This window comes from Toxorhynchites rutilus, chromosome 2 (genome assembly GCF_029784135.1).
Source record: "Toxorhynchites rutilus septentrionalis strain SRP chromosome 2, ASM2978413v1, whole genome shotgun sequence".
NCBI classification, from domain to species: Eukaryota; Metazoa; Arthropoda; class Insecta; order Diptera; family Culicidae; genus Toxorhynchites; species Toxorhynchites rutilus.
Genome location: NC_073745.1, coordinates 306494832 through 306517649, shown reverse-complemented (window position 1 = coordinate 306517649; position 22818 = coordinate 306494832). Strand labels below are relative to the sequence as shown.

The following is a 22818-nucleotide window of genomic DNA, read 5'->3' as shown; positions in this document are numbered from 1 at the left end:
ATACAACATCGTTTAATGAAACAAAGCAATATTTCTTCGACAAATTCAAGATATCCGATGTATTGATGGTACTCATATACCCATTCTAAGGCCTACGGAAAATGAACAAATGAATTGTGATTCCATAGTGCTAACATAAAAGTCTTGTATTTATACTCACATACTTGTACAAATAGACGTCAAGACCAAAGGAAATGCAATTGCACAATTTTCTTTGATGTAGGGTTTAGCATTAAAATCAACGTTTTACTAGCATTTTTCCATACGACGATCAACCATTTCTTGTCGAGACATTTGTTCTCGTTTTGAGTTGAAAATTACTCGAACACAATGTTACGTAATGTCAAACTTTGCTCGAAACTCTACTACTGCCTTATTCATTTCGCTCGCTTCGAGATTCATAATGGCAAAAGTGGTCGAAACGAACAAAAATCACTCGTTTCGAAAGGCAAAATGCCACCTCTGGTCAATCAATTTCTTCAGAATCGAAAGCATGCATTCTTTTACAACCGACAACGAGATATCAGCATTTTTCATGACATGACAATGGAATCAGCCGGTACCTCGTTCCAAGCCTCGGTTACTCAAAACATAGCATCCCTAATGTTGATTCGCTCAACAATGTCATCAAACTCTCCTTGGCATTCAAGAAGCTCATGCATAAGCTTTTGCTTGTAGTTGGACTTGACCATTTGAATAATATTTTGGTTCATGAGCCAGTCCAGTCCAGCCAGTTTAGTTTAATTTTCATCAGCGCGCGTTTAAAGCAAACACGTGTTCTCTCTTAAGCTTGGTTTAGAGTTCCCGTGAACGTGAACTTGAAAAGGTGGTGGAATAGTACGATCATTTCACGGTGAACTACATTGCGAACAAACAACTCAAAAAATCGTGGTGAATAGAATGATTTTGTTCACCTTGATATTAAAAGTACGGCAGTAAACGTGAGGTAAATAGACATCGATCTTCAATAAAGTATTTCGGATAAATTATACAGTTGTACACGAATCAACCCGAAGCAACGAAGTTTTTTAACCCGCGCAGAGATCCGATTGAATGAAATTGCATCCATATCAAAACTTTCATTGAAAACTTGAAAATTGCTAAACATATCCTTTTACAGTTCACGGTGGATTAATTTTCAGAATGCCTTGAGACATTCAAACGTGAACATGAACGGGGAAATATTTTGACGTCTATATTCACGACTGTTTTCACGTTCACGTTCACCGAAGTCGGTGAACTATGGTGAGTTCACCAACATCTCGATTCCACGGTATAGATCACGTTGGCCATGCTTCACTGTCAATTTTTCGTAAATTTGGAAAAATGTCGTCGAACGAAAAAGAGCGTCGTGAATTAATCCTGTGCACTCATTTCGAGAATCCGGAGTTGTCACATCGGGACATCGGTAAGATGCTGGGAATCGTCCAATCCACGGTCAGCAGAGTACTAAAACGATACTTCGAGAACCTAACCATCGACCGGAAGGTGAAGAACGGCAAAAATGGATGCTCCGTCAGTGAAAAAGATCACAAGCGCGTAGTTAAGCAGTTTAGACGTGATCCGAGAATTTCGGTCCGGGATGTCGCCAATAAGCTGAGTTTGTCAAGTTCATTCGTCCAGCGGACCAAGCAGCGGGAGGGCCTGCGTACATACAAGGTTCAGAAGGCTCCTAACCGCGACGAAAGGCAAAACATGGTGGGGAAGACGCGAGCCCGGAAGCTGTACACCGAAATGCTGACGAAGCCGCATTGCCTGGTAATGGACGACGAAACCTACGTCAAAGCGGACGTGTTGGAGTGGTACGAAGCCAACGGGGTCACCTTCGTGCCAAAGGAAATGAACCCGCCCAACGCGCCGGAGCTTCGCCCAATAGAGAAATATTGGGCGATTATGAAGCAGGCCCTCCGGAAGAACCCAAAAGTTGTCAAATCGGAGGCGGACTTCAAGAGAAAATGGATTTCTGTTCAAAAAAAAACTACAACCTGACGTTGTACAGAACCTTATGGACGGGGTAAAGAGGAAGGTGCGAGCATACGGGCTTGGGCTCGAAGTATGAATAAAAAGAAAATGCCAAAAGTTGTTTAATAGTTTTTATTTTACTGTCTAAAATTTTCTAAAGGATCGGTCTACTGGGCGAATTTCTACAGCGTTTTTTCCGTGATGCAATTTGATGTGACACACCCTTTATTTAATTCGTGTATTTGTTACATTCGGGTAAATGTGCTTCGGCAAAAGTGATTCGGGTAATTGTTACACAATCAAGTTTAATGTAAACCAAGCAATTCTCAAACTGAATTTTGGATCGATTAATCGACGCAAATTATCCGTTCGCTTCGATTATTAGTTGCGAAATATTCGTTCGATTAATAATCGATTTTTGTGTTTAGTATTCGAATAATGGATTAATGGAACATTTATCAGACATCGATATTCGTTCCTGGGCTCTCGAAACACGAAAATAGAGGATACTTTCAAGGGGCACCCGAAGATGTCATCGAGGGAGGCGGCGAAAAAGGCAGATGTATCGCAATTCTATGCCCAAAAAGCGAAAAAAAGGGCTGGATTAGAATGTTAAAGGCTTGGAATTGCAAACCAGGAATTTAATACTTGGATCGGTAGAATGTAAAATCACGAAGAATTAAGATTTCTCCAAAATTGGAACTGTAGATCGAAACTTCCGTTGATTTTGGAATCATGAAATTGAATTTGGCAGCCAAATAGGTGGGGACAACACTCGTGAAAAAAAATATGAACAGTGTACGAAGGAATGTTCGAGAAAGACTTATGGTAAAAAGGAAGGCTGAAGTAGAATTTTAGTTATTTATTAGTTGTTGTTTTTTTTTCAATAATCATAATATCTACAAATGTAAACCGATTACATTTAACTATGGAAAATAAAACGCAGTTAAAAACCTTGACAAGATTTTCGTGTCCGAATTTTTACGTATTCAACATTTAAGCTAGATTAGTTTTGTTTAATCGAAGTTGACCATATTTTGAGCTAACATTCCTACCAAAGCCAAGGGAGATAAGAAGCAGTTTGCGAAAGTTTGGATACTTTCTAATAAAACCTTATAAACGACGTTTGCTGTCGTCGATTTGTAATTCGAACACAAATTTGGACAATTTGAATGAACTTTATTTAGTATAAGAAATACGGTCTCGTTTTCTCAATGAAAGTTGATAAACGCTCATCTTATTTCCTAACAAGAATAAGACATCTATTGAGTGTTTTGGTCGAAAAATTATTCAAGATTACCTTAACATGGGTTCCCTCTCATTGCTCGATTCCGGGGAATGAGAAAGCGGACTCGCTAGCTAAGGTGGGCGCTTTAGAAGGCACACTTTTTGAAAGGCAAATTGCTTATAATGAATTTTTCCACATTCCTCGTCGGCACACGCTCATAAGTTGGCAGCGCATGTGGAGTGAAGATGAGTTCGGTCGTTGGTTACACACGATTATCCCTAAGGTCGACGAGTGCATGGTTCAAGGGATTGAATGTAGGTCGTGATTTCATTCGCGTGATATCTCGGCTTATGTACAATCACTACAACCTAAACGCGCATCTCTATCGCATTGGGCTCGCAGCAAACAATCTTTGTGATTGTGGCGATGGCTACCACGACATCGAGCATGTTGTCTGGTCGTGTATCCGGTTCCATGCTGCTCGCTCTCAGCTCTCTAGAGCACTGAGAGCAAAAGGCAGACAATCGGATATCCCCGTCCGGGATATCTTAGGTAGCCGTGATCCTGATCTTCTGCTTCATCTATACTTGTTCCTCAGAAACGCCGATGTCAACGTTTAATGATGTGTCCTTCGTTGTGTCCCTGTTTCATATCCCTCCTATCCGATCTATAAACTTTTACTTAGTCGCGGCAATACATACACACACTCTTTACAGATACACGGGCCAAAGGTTGTGCAGTCCACTGAAGATTCAACAAGAGCCAAAGGTTGTACCGCTCATGACAACTCTACACGAGCTGATGATTGCGCCGGCTAGTGACCATTCTATCCTGGATTCCTCGAATCGAGAAGACGCACCACGCTAGATATGGGGTACATACTAGGGGGCGTTGCTGATGATTGGTCAGCTGCATCCCAATAGGAAGTATCCCGTGTCGGGCACACGTACAGAGCATTGGAGACAGCAACATCCCAATTACGAGAACACTTGTAATACTAACCTCGAGCCGACCGCGAGTAATCGGTTAAATATTACTAACATTGATAATAAGAAAAATTGTCAAAATATTGAACTCCGGCCCCGTCAGGCTAACGCCATATGAGCCTTGATAAAAATATATATTTTGGAAAAAAAAATAAGAAATACTTTACTCGTAAGGTGCAAACGATGGAGCCCTATCGATTAATAATTCTGTTTGGTATTCATCCAATGTAAACATTATTTCACCACTCACCTAGCTCACCTTCGCACTAATGAACGGATGTCAAGTGGCCTGTTGAGAAGCGTTTCTTTGTCACGAATCGGAGCTCGTGGCTATGGCGACAATTTTCGAGTGGATTCGAGCAACAAAACTATGTGCTGTGTGAAACACTCATACAGGGTATAAGGGTCAGCAGTGAAAACTTCAAGCATAGATCAAGTTCAACAGCAGTCTGAATGTCATACGTTCCGTGTCAAGTGTCAGGGGAGGGGGTGGAAAATCCTTTTTGAAGAAACACAACAGTAAATAACACGCTCTGTGTGAATTGCTGTTCTCGTCTGTCGAGAAGCATGGAGCCTGGGCAAAGTTTACTTGAAACAAAATACACATAAAGTTGGGTGGCGATGGGGAGCTTCTGAGACTCGGGTGGCCATTGAAAATATCACAACAATTTATCCATTTTCAAATTAATTTTTCCAATTCAATTTATTAGTAGCATTTTCCAGAAGGGGATAAAATGCATAATCTTATAACACAGTGCTGAATCCTGTGAATTATGTGAAACGGATCCAATCCCACACCAAGATAGGGATGCTTATTCTTCGAAACAAAATAACTGAAAACATGACGCGTTTATGGATACGGTGGGAAAACATCTCCGGTCGGCACACCTGCCACAGGGCATAGGCCGAATGAGTGGGTTAATATGTAGTAAATAGGGTGTAAACGAGCGGCGAATAAAAGGCCACTTGGGCAATTTAAGTTTCCTCTGCCTTTTTGAAAGCTCGGTCTGAAATTGTTTGAGTTTTTCACTTAGCGAAAGAGTGTGTGTGTGTGTGCGCGTGTTCGTCCTTGTGGTACTATTTGTTTAGTGAAATTGGCCTTACCCTAAGAGTTCCGAGAGGACGAGGCAAAAGTTCTCCCCTTCCGATTCAATTTGTGCAAATAGGAAGTCTGTCTCTCGCATTCACTGGGTATGGCTGGGTAAAAGTGCCCCATCCGGGCAGATTTTACATACAAAACAATTTTCAGTGCTAAAAGCGCAACGCAATGCTTGGCAGCACTTCAACAGATGGTTGTAATTTTGCAATAGAGTGCAAATTTCTTTGGAAACTGGCTGGAGCAAAGTTCAGATGAGTTTGTGTTTTCACCGAAACGTACACTATTTTTTTGTTATTAATTATGGAATTACCTCGAAAATGAGTTTTGTTCAAGTAGGACTTTTGACCTTCGTTGTGAATTGAAGTTTATCGGCCCACAATCTGAGCCCTTCCAAGAATGGGCTTTGATCAAATGAAGTTAGAGCTGAAGGTGATGATTTATTTAGAAGGCTCTAAACAGTTAGGCTATTTCTCCTGTAATAATGTTAGAGACCGGAAGAGAAGCGGAACTCCTTTACTTTCAGAAACAAGAAAAATAGAGCAAAACAAAGCATGAACTTATTCAAGGAACAAGCATGAACTTATAAAATATTTCAGATGAGAAAAACGTAATGTAATGCGGATACAGAAAGTTATAATACAGAAGACACCGCAGAAGAAAATCCAAGGTGTAAGAAATAACGAGACAGGGTTCGGAGTAAAGTTTCTGAGACACAAGAGCCTTTCATCCAATTCAATTCCGATAAACTGTAGATCTGACCAGATTCGCCAACGTATAACAGAGTTCAAATAGAAAAAAAAAATCTAATCAGTATCGCTTCGATTGAAATTAATGGTCTTCTCGTTTATATACCGAGCATATTTGAAGATGCTTTCTAATATATCCCATCAGTTTCTACTTGTTATCACAAATGGAACAGAAAAAAACACACTGCGCGATACCTCGTGAATGATTGAGTTGAATCAATCTAGATTTGAACGACGTGACGAACCAAAAAAAAAAATGGTTTCACACCCGGAAGAGGAGCAAAAAACTTCGCTCCTCTCGAGGGCGACTTTTATTCCTCTGCCCCCTTTCTTTGCAACCAGTTAGAGAATTCAATCGATTCTGATAGATTAATTCAATAATGTCTTGATGAAATTCGCCGTCACGAATTGCAATTCGCTTCGCTATTCAGTGCTCAACAGCCGTACCGATTGTACGTGTTGTCATGTTGTAGATTCTTCGCTTCTGGTTTTTTCAGGGAAATTGATTTTTCTCACAGTCTCATCTACCGCCCGGAAGGGGGAAAAATGGTAAATGTCCTGAAAAATGGGAAGAAATCTTTCTTTGTCCGTACAGCAGCACGGACGTGGAGATCGAATGCTTCGTCCCAGCGCAGACGAAAAGAATTGTAAATGTTTCCATTTTGGGGAGAATCAGCAAAAAAAAAATAAATACGAGGTAGAAAAGTAAATAAATCTATGGGCCTCGCATATTGTGAAATACAGATTGTGCTCTCCTCTGAAGAATTATGCCGATGAGAGCCAGATTTCTCCTCTGCTTGTTATGATTTTCGCAGCAGAAGGTTCATTCCTGGAACTGTTTGAGCAATATTGAAAATTCAACAAGCTTACTCTCGTTGCAGCCATTGTTGACTCTCGGTGATGGAGTGCAGTTCCAGCAACTTGTAATCGAAATAACAACGATTTTTGCGGAGAAGAACACGCGAACAACATCGCATCATAAATTGCGATTCCGTCAAGTATTTGAAAGGTTGATGTCGACACAATCGATCGCTTCTCGCTGACATAGCAAATGAACTGGTTCTTTTTTTTTACTTCTCTGCGCTTCATATTCACTTACTGTTAATCAACAAGAGTGATTTTTCACTACCAACTGCACACGAGTCGATTGAGTGACGATGGAAAAGTGCTCAGTGTAGAAGGAAAAAATAATATTGTGTGTCTTCAGGTAGCAATCGCATTGGCTTGCGTGGGTGGGTAAGGTGTTCTTCTACTAGGTGCTAAAATGTTTCGTCATTTCACGGTAAATTAACCGTAGACGGAAGCATTTATCCCATGTTCTCTTCCAGCAAGTTAGAGATAGTTTTTTTTTGTGTTTCCATTAAAAGGGAGACATCTATGTTTTTCTATTTCCCTTAGTAGATTCCTATATCATATTAGTTTTAACCCTCCCTAGATGTTTTTTTTGAGGAAATGAAAGAAGCAGGCTGCGTTTTCAAGACATCAGATGAATAATTATTTATTATGATAGGGTAAAGGATAAAAAATATATTTTAAGTCAACTTGAAAATTCGAAAAAATAGACTTTTTTGTCATTTTTTTGGCACACTGTATTGGTGAAGCAGCTGTTCATACACTATCTTTGTATTGGTGTAATCTGTTCCATCATTTACATTCAGTGACCATTGTGTATGAATGATAAAAGAATTTCCTTTTTCATAAGCTTCAAACGGTTTGAAAGTGCAACTCTCCTACCAGGGTTGCCACCAGTGTTGCTACATTTTCATCTGTACCAGGAGGGTTAAAAAATTTTGTCATCTGTACTTTTTCTTCCATAAATCTTTACCATCGAAAATATTCGTTGTGGAAAAAAAAATATTATTAGAATAAAAAGAATACTCATTTATTTATTAAAAACACTGTATTTACATTTACAAGTCATTCGTGTGTTTAAGCATCATTATACATAGCTATCATGTTTAATCAAATCTTTTGATCCCAAAATAGCGTTCATCGTATGGTTGCTGAGCCGATTTCGAAGCTTATTTTTGTGTTCTGATTATAATCAGAAAAAAAATTCAAGGAGTGAGGCGTAATGAGAACGTCACAAACAAGGCATCGAAGCGTCGAAAATGCGATCAAACCGTCAAATCTTTATAGAAATCGAACTTTTGTCCACCAATCCTGTACATGCTCGTTTTCAGAAACTGTGATTTCCTTACGAAGTAATTTTACCTTTAGGGTACGGAATTCATTCTCCAGATCTTGTATATTCCCATCGTAGAACCCTGGAAATGCCTCTAACACAACGAATTTCGTCCTTCTGAAACTGATCGATCAATTATAATTAATTGTAAATGCTTGTATGATCTGCAACACCAAGCAATATTGCGGCGTAAAAGTTGGTCAAAAGTCAATCTTGCTTTGTTCAAATGTAAGAAATTTCACACGCCGAAACAATCTGTACCAATCTGTACTTATTGACGAAAATCTGTACTCTGTACCGTACAGAATCTGTACCAAGAATAACGAAAAAATCTGTACCTTTCCAGATAAATCTGTACGTGTGTCAATATTGGTTGCCACATATACAGAATATTCTGTATTTTCCAGATTTTTCGCCAAATTTCAGATACAGAATCTGTATAGTGGAATGGGGGGTATGCCCGACACCCTAAGGAAAAGTATTGTTTTGTGAGATCTGCGGGCACATATTGATGTGTTTCCTCCACAGAATCATTGTCTAGCTTATTTGCCATGAGATATAAGGAATATCAGTACATTTAAACGGTAATTTTCTCAAGTAATAGTCAATTTAAAAAACTGCCATAAAAATGAAGCTCATAAACCAGTGCGGGTGAAACCGGCACCCCATGGGGGTAACACCGGTACCCTATGGGGTAAGACCGTCATCTCAATTTCTCAATATATACTTGGCAACAGATAAACCAGCTTGAATGTGACAGTCGGCAAATAGAAGGTATTCTAATTCTAAATGTCGCTGTCGAGTATGGTTCGAATCGTTCAACCGATTCCGGAGATATGGTCGGAACAAGTTCCGATGAACATGGAATATGGAGAAGAAATCACCAAACCACACCACAATTCAATTACAAGTTTAATGGAATCTAGGACCACATTGAACACTTACCGGTGGTCAGTTTTTCTTCTCACTTCAATCATTATCCGTCATACGACGCTTTTAATCACACTAGGATTCGACTTGAAATCACAGAGAAGAATAAGTTCATGACTGTAGGTGATTTTTTTCGGGATTATGTGATTATGATGGCAATAGAACTAATTAAATTATGTTTAGTTGTAATTAGTTTATTATTTTCGTTAAGACCATATAGCCATTATTTTTCGTTGAATGATGAAGTTCATTTAATTTAATCGAACAGCTTAAATCCAACATTAAATTTACATCAGTAGTTCAATTCATAAAAAACAACTTAAGAACAAAAAATGCACGTCATATCGAAATCCGTGTAGCATGTCTCATGAACCCATTTCTTGCTTTCTATCGGTTTTCTAGGTCAAGTAGGTTAATTATGATCTCCGCTTCCTGCTCCACCGTAAATACGGTCTCTTTTGGTCCTAGTTTCGAGCTTACCACCTTCTGAAAAACGTGATCATGTAATGTAGACCTGGGTATTCCAAAAATCGCGGAAGCACGTTTAATAGAAACTCCACTAGCAATAGCCTCTTTTGCAAGGGTGAGGTTCTCCTGGGACCAACTCCCTCGATTCGTTTTCCTTTGGTAGCTGCGTGGCATCTGAAATTGATGGAAAATATGTCTTAGAAACCTTCAACTAAACGCAAATCATGCCGGGATCCCCCACTCAAAGGGTGACGGACTTACCCCGACAGCACACATTTTTCAAGAAGACTATTTCTATTAACTTATTGCATTAACTTACCTCAACTCGAATCCCAGTGATTGCTAACAATCCAGGGGACAAACTGTAGAGCAACAGAAAAGAATTTGAAGCCGAGTTCAACAATAAAAGCTTAAAATTCACTGACGGAAAATTACATCCGGCTACATATCATCTGCACTCGCGTTTGTTTTGATTTATATTTTGACAATTGACGGATCACGGTGGGTTCGATGTGATTGAAAACGTCTAAAATAATAAATGCTAACATGTAGCGTTTTCAAAAACGTAGTTAATCAGAATTTTCTAGTAAAACTCAGGGGGTGCCGGTCTTATCCCCAGTGGCGAGCTTACCCTCCCTTCCCCTACACAGAATTACTAAAGTTTTCTATGAGCATTGTTGTGTTATTAATAGAACAGCAGCCCGATGTTTCTTGCAGAGCGAGCAGTTCTACCGCTTTACAATGCCAACATAACAAAATCCGAAATCGGTTGGATCCAAGCCCCGGCCAAGAGGAAATGATCCGCGAGTCAAGATGTGTTGCAAATTTAGCTGTCATTGCCGAACATATCGAACTGATCGGTGAGCTCAAGGCAGATCTATGGAACAAGGTGCGCTCATTCGCTAATCATATTTAACTGGAAATAATCGTCAAATTCGCAAACATTTAAGTTTTGCAATGTTAAAATTTGAATGGAGATTCTTAAGTTATTCGATTACTTGAAACACGACGCTTACTTAACCGTTTGGCTATATATTGCACAACACACAACATTTACAAAAAACTCGCCATCATAATATAAAATCATCATCAGACACGATTTCGGTTCAATATTATTTCACAATTTGCGAGAAAACGTAATACTGTACTGCATAGAATACATATTCGATACAGAAAAGTAAATTTTCATTCATTATTTTTTATTTTAGAAGTGTGTTAATTTCATTCTGTAAATTCATGGCTATAGAGTGATTTTTACATTTTAACCCACCTGGTAGTATGTTAAGCGCCTTGATTTACACCAGCTTGTGAGTTTGACAGTTCTCGCGAGTGACATCAAAAATTCTCAATCAAAAATTCTCATGTTTTGTCATTTGTCGATTTCATTTGGAATTGCTCACCAGTATCCCAAAGTCCAAAACGACAGATTGTGGGCAAACGATTCTAGGAATATCCCAGATAGTGGAAGATATTCAATGTTTCCAAAGCTCCACACCCGTGATGGTTTGGGGAGGTATTTGTAAATACGGCAAACTACCACTTGTTTCCATTGAAAAATGTGTTCAGATAAACGCTTTATGTTGTAAAACGAATGGTTGACAGAATGCCGTAAAGCCGTAAGGAAATATTGTACGGGAATGATCATTACGTGTTTCAGCAGGACGGAGCGCCTTCTCGTACTGTGAATCTGGTTCAGAACTGAAGTCGGGAAAATTTTTACCAGATCTAACCCTTTGGATTACTTCGTATGGTCATACATGCTGTCGAAAGTAAACGAGCAAAAGGTGACCCAGTTCAAGGACGCGATAATCCGAATTAAGGACAAAATGCCGAGATGACTGGCCACAAATGTTAAAGCCGGTGTTGTACCGAAACACAAGCTATGAATTATCAAAATGATATTACCATTCATTAAAAAGAATAATTTATTGGTTACTAGCTAACCCGGCAAACTTCGTCCCGCCCATTTACTTGATTAATTCTCGAGTAATGCAGAAATTCGTGTTTTATTTGTATGGCAGCCACCCCTAAGAGAGGGGGGAGGGGTATCTAACCACCATAGAAACATTCATTGCACCCTAAAGTTTCCATATGCCTAATTTGGTTTAATTTGCTTGATTAATTCTCGGGTAATGCAAAAATTTGTGTTTCATTTGTACGGCAGCCCCCTCTAGGAGAGGGGGAAGGAGTATCTTAACACCATAGAAACATTTATTGCATCCTAAAACCTCCACATGCCAAATTTGGTTTCATTTGCTTGATTAATTCTCGAGTAATGCAGAAATTTGTGTTTCATTTGTATGGCTGCCCCCCCTTTGAGTGGGGGAAGGACTGTCTAACCATCATAGAAACATTTATTGCACCCTAAAACTTTCACATGCCAACTTTGGTTTCGTTTGCTTGGTTAATTTCCGAGTAATGCAGAAATTTGTGTTTCATTTGTATGGCAGCCCCCCCTTAGAGAGGGGGGAGGGGTCTCAAAATATCACGAAAACCTTCCCCGGCCCCAAAAACCCCTACATACCAATTTTCATGTCGATCGGTTCAGTAGTTTCCGAGTCTATAAGAATCAGACAGACAGACACTCCATTTTTATATATATCTTATGTAAAACAATCAAAATTTGAATTTATTTGTGAATATATTGGACACAGTGGTTGATTTTGACGGAGAAATTTATTTACTTTTATTAACCTGTTTCTGATTTTGAGATGGCTATCAAACACCGGAAATGTTTCAGATCTTCTGGGAGTATGTTAAAAGCAACACCTTTGTTCACTAACAAGAGATCGTCATCTCAGTCTTATGCATGTTCTAAGGTCTATGTTTTTTTTTGGTTTCACCACCTGAAAAATGAGATATTCCAAATCTTACGCCTAGAAGTAGACATCAAAAACATAGAAATCATTACCTTTTATATTTATAAATTGTTTACAAACAAACACATCAAGTTGTACGTTGTACAGTCCTCAGATTATTATTTATTTCAACGTTTTCTACACAATTTATCCAATTTCGCTGCGATTGATCTATATTCCAGTAAATTAACATCAAAATAGTAAAATGAAGTGCATCGTGTGATCTTACAGTTGTGATATTAATTGGAAATCATCAAATAAAACTTCCAGAGGGGTATTCAAACATCGTTTCCCGCAGAAAACTACATGCCCTTAATTGCATGGTTTTCCCATGCGAAATAACAAAATTTCATACCATCTCTCAATTCGAAAATCCTTCACATTCCGGAGGGTTAAACGCAACAAACCCGCGACAATTCGATTCGATTCGGAAGATGGAAATGGGGATCCTATTGAAAAATTAAAAAATACGAGTTTAATATTTTGCAATATGGAGAAAAACTATCACATTCCACGAAACTCTGAGAACCACTATATCCATCTGGCGTGGAATGGCTGTATATATGGACAATTTTCATTTTAGGGTGGTCCAAAAAATCTTTTTTTTTCCAATTTTTTACAAAAATGCCTTTTTTCCAAAGATTCATAACTTTTGAACTACTAGATCGATTCCGATGATCGACATAACAAATTGAAGTCTTTTCTGTCTACTTCTTGTTTTTATATTTTTTCTTGAGAGCTGAAGCAGAGAAGAGAAGTGGAACTTGAGAGAAAAAAGTGGCAACGATTTGTGGCAAGAAAATGTAAACAGTGAAAAAATTGACAGATAGTTTACGCTCTAAAAATTGAACATAATGTTAAGATGTCTCTAAAAGGGTGGGAGACATCATATATAAGGTGGGAGGTTCGTATATAATGTTATTAATGTTAGCATCATCATGATAAACACGGCGAATGGTATAGAAATTACGAACTGAAATTGAATAAAACATACATATAGACGCTAAAGCGCTGTGAATAGATATTATAATGCATTTTTATCGGTTTATGTATAATGCATTATCAAAATAAATCCATATGTATTGTAATCATAACTTGCTGTGCTATTCATAACAACATTTATGATCGTATTCCACCAATGATGACAAATGTGTAATTTACGAATGAAGCTTCGCCATAGAAACTGAACATTGAATAAAAAAAATTAAAATGTGGTAAGAGCATCAGTTGAAATGTTTTAAAGCATTCTCATCGGGATAAATTGAATGATACAATAATTATACGACTAAATAATGTAGGTACCTTTAAAAAACAACATAAAAATATGATTTCTGAATATTTTTTTTCAGTTTTGAACACACCCTATAAAAAGCTATTTTTATTTTTTTAAATACCCTCTGTTGGTATTGTATCTAGAATTTACAAGGTAATAAAACGTTAACGTCAATTAGTTTCTAGTAATCAGTTTTTTAGTTGCAGGGGAAATTGACACCAAACTATATTTTTTTAGTATTATATATAGATTCCATGCCAAACCGACATAGTGGTTCTCAAATTTTCGTGTAAATTGGTAGTTTTGTTCCTTTTCGTTAAATATTAGATCCTATTCCATTTTAGGGTGGTTCGAAAAATCTAGTTTTCTCCTTTTTTCCAAAAATATTTTTTTTTTAGATTCATATCTTTTGAACTACTAAACAGATTCAGATGATCGACATATCTAATTGGCCAGTTAGCCAGTTGTTTTTTTTTTAAATACTATACTTGCAAAAAAAATAATTTTGTTTTCTTGATTATTGATCGTAATTGTTCTTTATAGTTTTCATTCAAGGGCGCTATGTTTTTTTATATTTCTTCTCGAAAGCTGAGGGTTTTTTAGATAACATATTCAAAAATGTGTTCTTCGTTTTTAAATTATGATTTTTCAAAATTAACCGATGGTTCAAAAAATCATTTTTTTCCTTTTTTTTTCCAAAAATTACGTTTTTTAAAAATTCATAACTTTTATCTACTGAATCGATTCATATAATCGACATAGTTAATTTAAGTCAATGATTTCACACGTGCAAATAATTTTTTTTTATTTATGAAAAACAGATACAATTATTAATCACGAAAACAAAAATATTTTTTACGCAAGTGCAATATTTTTCCAAAAATTTTTTTTCGTTTTATTATTTCTCGAACAACTCTGAATTCTTGGCTTTAATTTGATATATCGATCATCTGAATCGCTCTAGCAGTTCAAATGTTATGAATTTTTGAAAATAGGAAAAAGGGGAAAAAATTAATATTCCGAACTATCGGTTAACTCTAAAAAAATATTACTCAAAAAAGAAAAAAGAATATATCTAATTTTGAGTAAAAAATATAAATGTGTAAAAAAATCCTCAGTTTTCAAGAAAAAATATAGAAAAATATAGCGCCGTTGGTCCCGAAATCATGTAAACTATAAATACGGATACAATCAAGAATTACGAAAAAAAAATTCAAATTTCTTGGAAGTTTGATATTTTTCCAAAAAGACTAGCTAATTTACTTCAATTTGATGTATTGATCATCTGAATCGGCTTAGTGGTTCAAAAGTTATGAGTTTTTGATAAAAGTCATTTTGGGAAAAAGTGAAAAAATCGAATCACCCAAAAAAATTATAATACAGGTTCAATGTTTTACCATAACGAAAACAAGCTACCAATTTTCCAAAAATCTGAAAACCAATATATCCGTTTGGCATGGAATGGCTGAAGTAATACTGCAATAGTTCACAAATTTCAAAGTTCGCGTTGTTCTTGTTGTTTTTCATGTTTATTAGTGCGGCCATAATAATAATTAGAATTACTGCATTTGGATTGATGCTAGAAAATATCATTAACTTCCTTGAATAGTGGATGTGATATAATTCACTTTATATATGTGTATGTATTAATAAATGTTTTCAAACGAATACATTTGTCAAACAAACTGCAAAACTAAACACTTTTATACTGTGCCTTCATTTTTTGAGTTTAACGTTCAAAGACCCTTCAATAAAAATGGCATTGGAACAACATAGTAAAACTAACATACAATTATGACAGATGATTGCTTTTTGATTGGCGCGTGCTCCAACTGGTGAACCGCCAACTGAAAGGCACTCCAACTAAAAACACGCCAATAAGCAAATGGTACTGTAAAACTGTGAAAAATATATAAAAAATATATACAATCTAAGACTCTTTTTGTCGTTTATGAGTTTGTTTTTTTTAAGTTACTGCTTGGCATGTTTGCGGATAACGGAAAGATATGATATGTTAGTTTGAAAGTTAAGAATTGGAAAAAAATATAAAATTCATGTGAATAGAGACAACTTTTGTGTACAGCACATGCCACTAAGGCCTTTTGCTGATTAAGTAAGTAACATTTCTTACAAAACGTCATAACTTTACAGTCGATTTCAAAAATCGTCATATCAAATGAAATCTTATTTTTTATGAATCAACTTTAATCTGTCATTCACACAAACTCAAAAATTAAATACTACAGAAAAACTTTGATTATAACGCTTAGAGAATTTGCGACTTAATTTTCCACAATTTGCTCTTTCACACAAAATTTTTATCTTGTCGCAATTTTAAACCTCTCAAATTGAATTGTTCAAATGATAGGTCAAAGAACGAAAAGCAGGAGAAATTAACAAATAATGGAGGGTAAATAATAAAGCAATATTAATCATGGATTTTTAATAACCATCTCAGAAAAATATTGAAAAAAAACATTCCTTTTTTAATTTCTCTTTAAAATTTTGATAAAATTGCACTGAATAGTTAAATAAGAGCAATATTAATATTTGAATAAACTTATGTAATTATAAACATGTTTATATAAACCTTCCCATCTTCTCATTCTTCATTAAAGACCTTGCGTCAAGACAGCTAGAAATCCATACACTCTCAAATCAAGTGTGCCTGAAAAAATTATATTCTTCACGTAAACAAGCGATGAAAATGTGGACACTTTTTAGTCAGTGAATTGTATGGAGTTCCACTGCTGTGGCTGAAGTTTTTTTTTTTTTGACATAACATATCTAAAAATCAGAGAGGTCTTTTTTCTTTTTTGCTGGATGCCGAAACAAAGTACGAGTTCTGTGAATAAAATCAAAATGAGCTAGCATGAATTAGCAATTAATCATCAAAGACGAAAGGGAAATTTTTAATTCAATCTAAAATATCTAACTAAATCGTTGTACAGAGAGACAACGATTTTTGATTTCTTCCCTATATTTTTGTCCACTACATCTACATTAGGGTGGCAATGGATGTATGGAAAAACTTTCATCATCGAATTTCAAAAACCAACCATGTACATTTTGTTTATTGGCCCAAAAAAAAACATCTGTGCAAAATTTAAGCTCAATCGGACATGATTTAGAAATGCCTCAAAGCGTTCAAAGTTTCGATTTTTTCATCCTCGAAAATCTTCCAAGGAGGAAATTTGGAAAATCGATTTTTTTTTCGATGCCAAATAACTTAAAAATGCATGAAATGAGAGGCAATGAAGGTATGGAAAAAAATAATTATCGAATTTAAAGAACCGACCATGTACATTTTGTGTATTGGCCAAAAAAATACCTGTGCGAAATTTCAGCTCAATCGGACATCCTTAAGCCTCAAAGCACTCAAAGTTTTGATTTTTTTTGCCACTCAGGCTATTTTCCAAAAAGTCGATTGTCGGTCTAAAATTTTTTTTTCGAGATAACACCAGATCTCATCGTTTCATGCATTTTTAAGTCATTTGGCACCGAAAAAAAAATTTCGATTTTCCAAATTTCCCCCTTGGAAGATTTTCGAGGATGAAAAAGTCAAAACTTTGAGCGCTTTGAGGCACCCCTAAATCATGTCCGATTGAGCTGAAATTTTGCACAGATAATTTTTTGCGCCAATAAGCAAAATGTACATGGTCAGTTCTTTAAATTCGATGATTATTTTTTTCCCATACGTTCATTGCCTCTCAGGCTAAATCCCAAAAGCTCGATTTTCGGCCAAAAAATGTTTCCGAGATGACACCAGATCTCGACGTTTGACGCATTTTTAAGTCACTTGGCATCTAAAAATTTGTTTTTAGATTTTCCGAGTTTCTTTTTCCTTCCCTTGGAAGATTTTCGAGGATGAAAAAATCAAAACTTTGAGCGCTTTGAGGCACCCCTTAATCGTGTCCGATTGAGCTGAAACTTTGCACAGGTCATTTTTTGAGCCAATAAACAAAATGCACATGGTCGGTTTTTGAAGTTTGACATGACCATTTTCGCTGTCATCCTAATCTACATCATACACCAAGATAAAACTTGTTCGTGAAATATTTCAAAACATGAGAGTTTAAGCTTTAAAATGATGTACATTCTATATTTATGCCTTCATTATATGCACAAAAAAAATATTTTATTTGTAATGAAAAAATTGGCAATACGGTCAACACAATGTTTATATAAATTTGAACATAATGAACTGCTGAACATAATGAGAATGCTTATCTCCGAGTCGCTTTGCTTCCACAAGAGGAATGGCGAGTATGAAGTGCTATGAATACACACAAAGTTACTTATACAAAGAAGAGAAATGTACGTATCTTTGGTAGGGATGTACATTTTCTCTGAAATTTTTTTTTTTTTTTTTTTTTTATATCTGTATTATAGTGACTTTCAACTCATTTGGCTGGTTCGACACTTTTACTTCCATTTTTGGAAGAATGTCGGGAGTGAGAATTGAACTCGTGACCTTTAGCGTGAGAGGCATGGATGTTACCACTACGCCAGATCGCCTCCACATTCTCTGAAATCAGTTTTATAGAGTTTTGGTAATATGTATAAATAATGTGTACATTTTACCACTTCGACTACTAAGGATTTGGTCATTGCATCTACAAAATGTTTTCTCCAGTGTACAGAACCTTTGAACACACTATTTTCATAGTATGTCACGTTTACCGATTCAAAACACTGTGCAGTTTCATAGCTTTTGATAGCATGCTATACAGTGCAGTGCACAAAATTCTAAACGAGGTGTTTATTTTAGTAAAGAATCAGGAAACCGAAATTGAAAATATCTTGGTAAGAAAATTCATTCAAATACCTCTCATTTGTTATGAAAAAAAACAACAATCGAAAATTTAAAATAGTACACCTGTTTTTTGTTTAAGCCCTGAAAAGATTTTAAAATGTTTCGCCAATTCGTTCTAATCGCCAATCAAATTCAGATAGAAATCCATATGGATTCAAAAAAAAACTCTCCACGAAAGTCTCGATAAGCGACAGCTTCTGTTCTTAACATGTAACTCTTAATTGAAAATCTCTACATCTAAAAGGTACAACTGATGGATGTACGCTCAAACAGTGCACACTCAACACTTTCCGGGGTTCTAGTTGCACGACCATCAGATCACATCTCAAACTCTGGCAAAGGTGCGGCAGCGCTCCCCAGGTTCACTTTTATCATCTTGTTCGACTACCAGTGGTGGGAAAAAGTTGGAAAACAACTCTGTGGGTGGCGGAAGATCGCTTCAAACGACGTTTAGATGAAGAGATTACACGCTTGAGCTGCAGCTGCCATAAGAGAGTCAGGGCAACCCATCAATGCACCACTGCGCCAGCAGGGAAACAAAATTTCATCCCTCGGGTCATAGCAATGCGCACCGGTTCACGATAGTAACGGAGGGAGTGCAAAAAAAAAAGAAATCCAACGAGTGGGAAAAATCCGGAAGAGAACGGAAAAACTCAATTGTGGAATCATCATTGGATTGGATATCGATAACGATGTCATCTACTGCGGGTCGGAATTGTGCCACTATTTACACTACTATTTGGCTGCACACACAGGAAATGGGAAACTAACGTTTGTGGCAATTCGAGAGCGGATTAGTCGACCTAAAAATTAATTCAATGAAACTTTCGTCCAGTAAGAGAAAAAAAAATTAATGTCACATTTCGTATTATTTTACGATAGTTCAATTCCGAGTGTGTAGATATTCCACTAAATCTCATGTTTTATACATTATTCAGCGGAGCGCGGATTTCGCCAGCTGCGCTCTGTATCTAGCTTTTCCCATGCTGTAATGGATTTGACTCTCCATCGATGCGATTTCACTTCCCCTTACAGATTTGTGTTTCATGAATGATAAATACCTTTTTCAAACTGCACACAAACAATCACACACACCCACATATTCTCATTGTCATGCAGTGCTTGCTGAATGTATAATAAGGATTTAAATTGTTTGTTTTTGCTGCGCAACTCATTTACATCCCAATCTCGCTTGTAACGAGAAGGAAAACCACGCGACTCCATCTAACTCGGGATCGAAGAAGGGAGTGGATTATCATTGATGGAGTTAAACCTTATTACATGTACTTTGCGTCTCCATTTATGTTATGCAGATTAGGGGCTGTCCACATATCACGTGGACATAAAAAGCACGATACACCCCCTCCCCCTCCGTGGATAAGCGTGGACATTTCTTATACCCCTCCCCTTTTGTCCACGTGGACAATTTTATTTTTAAGAAAATTATTAAATTGCGTTTGAATATATTTTCATTTATATTTTCTGTTTAATTTTTTTTTGAAAAACAAAAACAAAAGGGTTGTTTCCGAACCATGACTGTATAGTTGACGTAGGATTAAAGTCTGCTTCATTTAATATTGGAACACAAACAATTGCGTGTAGTTCAGTCATTTATTAACGAATTCATAATTTGTTTTTCATAAAAATGTAGCATTTTCTTTACTCTTTCATAAAAAAAAATTTAAAAAATTATTTATTGCTGTTTCGAAGAAATTCTCTTACTTTTCCCGTAATACGGCACATTAGGCGGCGCACACCCTTTTCGTCCACCGTTTTGACGATTTGATTCCACCAGTTCTTCATTTGAGTCATGTTCCTAACAAGTTTTCCCTTTGCCTTAAGCCTCCGCTTCGTGATTGCCCAGTATTTCTCCATCGGCCGGAACTGGGGGCAGTTTGGGGGGTTGAGGTCCTTCGGTATTACGCTGACCCCGTTCGTTGCGTACCATTCCATAACCGTTTTGCTGTAATGGCAGCTTGCGAGGTCCGGCCAAAACATTACTGGACGGTCGTGGGCACGAATAAACGGCAGAATCCGTTTCTGTAGGCACTCTTTTTTGTAGACTTCTGATGTCATTGTCTTGTCAGTGAGAAAGACTTTGGTTTTCTGTCCACAACTGCATATCCCCTGCCAAATCATGTACTTGCGGGCGAATTTATCCGCAAACACGAACTTAAATTTTGCAGGTACATCCCCCCGAGCCGTCGCCAAATAAAATTTTTGACCTGGGATTTGCCCAAAGTCCGCCTTCACGTAGGTCTCATCGTCCATCAGAATACATCCGTCGAACTTGGTCAGCACTTGGTCGTACAGCTTTCGAGCACGGATTCTGGCCACATTGTTCTGCTTCAGCGTCCGATTTGGCTGTTTGCTGGCTCGGAATGACCTTATTCCTTCCCGGAGACGAATTCGTCGCACCGTACTGTGAGCGGCCTGGAACTTATTGGCCAAATCGCGGTCTGAAAGATTGGGATTCCTCTTGACGGCCTTGATGACTTTCCCACGCAGTTTCCGGTCGACAGTTCCACTCCGACGCTTCGAATGCGGCTTCCGAGCCGTCGTCAATGTTTCCTTGTACTGCTTGATAACACGCCATACGGTATTTCTGGGCATTTTAAGCTATTTAGCTAGCTTAGAGGCCGACAACAATGGATTTTCAAGAAAACTGTGCACAATTTTATCTCTCCGTTCGGCTTCCATGGCGGTTGTTTACAAAATGCTATCGTTTGGTGTTATGACATAAATACATGGTGAAAGGTAATGAATTTCCCGACACGTGGGTGAAAAAAGTTTCCAAATCCGTCCACTAGGAGCGCCACAATGAGCAAAAGAATTTGTTCCAATATTAAATGAAGCAGACTTTACTATAAGATACTAACTGTACCCTGCCACGCTTTGCTGTGGCACATTGTGGTTGCATGGTTGAGTTGAATTTTTCACTTTTTTATGTTGTAACAACAATCCTAGATGTATTTGATTGTTTTGTATATTGTATCATAGTTTGAGCTCAGTCGGTTCCGTACTTTTCGAGTTTTTAACGCGCACACAAACGAACAGAAAACTTTCATATATCTATATATATAAAAATGGAGTGATGTCAGTCTGTCTGTCTGATTCTTATAGACTCGGAAACTACTGAACCGATCGACATGAAAATTGGTATGTAGGGGTTTTTGGGGCCGGGGAAGATTTTCGTGATATTTTGAGACCCCTCCCCCTCTCTTAGGGGGGGCTGCCATACAAATGAAACACAAATTTCTGCATTACTCGGAAATTAACCAAGCAAACGAAACCAAAGTTGGCATGTGAAAGTTTTAGGGTGCAATAAATGTTTCTATGATTTTTTTTTTGTCAATGTTCAAACAGTTTATTTCAAAAAGTTCTAAAGAATAATTACAAAATAATTACTCGAATGTCGTTTCGAGTTCAAATTCTAAACTAGCTATATCAATTACGTTACTACATTGCATAATAATAGTTACATATTTTACAAACATTTTGAGAATTACAATTTTTTTTCGATTTTTGTATGCTCCTCAATTGAGGTCTCAAAAGCTCCCCTATTCCCTATTTCGCTGCAATAGTCTCCAAGCTGGCTCCACCCGTACGCACTCGCTCAGTTTGTGTTCTAATGTTTCGCATCCAATGTTACAGAACAAACAGCTCTCACCATCGGTTCTATTCATTCGGTACATCAATTTTCTATGCTCAAGCTTTCTATGGGTCAACAAGAAAAGAGTACTCCGTTCACTCGAGGTCAGCTTTCGAAGCGTAATGTTCTTCCAAATGTGTCTCCAGTTCACTGCTGGATACTCACGAGTAACTTTCGGTATTTCAGTTTGTTCGATGTAATGGTTTTGTATAGTATCGGCGGAAGGATTTTGTTGGATATGTGGAGGGAGATTTGGGAAAAATTAAAGGATAACTTTTAAGCAAGGACAATCTGCAGGAGGGGTAGGATTTCGCTGGGAAAGGAAGGACATATAAAAGGGAAGTGACGCTATATCATTCAAGTGTCTATTCAACAGTAACGCCTTGCATTTAAAAGCAGGCAACTGCAATTTCAAACCGCCTGCTTCTCTGCTACGCGCCAGTTGTTGCATTGGCACTCGTGCCACGATTCCTCGCCACAGAAACGTTCTCATAGTCGCTGTCAGCTTTGCCGTATGCGCGGCAGTCGGTGTAAGAATGGATGCGAGATACCATAACTTCGACGTTATGAATGTATTGAGTAGTGTCACTTTTTGATGCAAAGTTAGCGTACGAT

The 22818-nt window shown here is 37.3% G+C and overlaps 2 protein-coding genes across 3 annotated transcripts in view; one reads left to right on the top strand and one right to left on the bottom strand.

Moving 5' to 3' along the window:
• The window catches only part of LOC129771392 (uncharacterized), a 243795-nt gene that overhangs the window by 57177 nt on the left and 163800 nt on the right, over positions 1-22818 (top strand). The gene's annotated exons all lie outside the window — the stretch shown is intronic.
• The window catches only part of LOC129771397 (uncharacterized), a 39583-nt gene continuing 26216 nt past the window's right edge, over positions 9452-22818 (bottom strand). The window contains exons 2-4 of one of the 2 annotated variants that reach the window (XM_055774999.1): positions 9924-9966; positions 9679-9778; positions 9452-9622 (exon numbers count right to left, since the gene is read on the bottom strand). In XM_055774999.1, coding sequence (XP_055630974.1) covers positions 9549-9622; positions 9679-9778; positions 9924-9966 — 217 coding nt within the window. In that variant the 3' untranslated portion in view covers positions 9452-9548. Of the gene's footprint in view, positions 9779-9923; positions 9967-22818 lie in introns of both variants that reach the window. The other variant, XM_055774998.1, reaches the window with a different exon arrangement.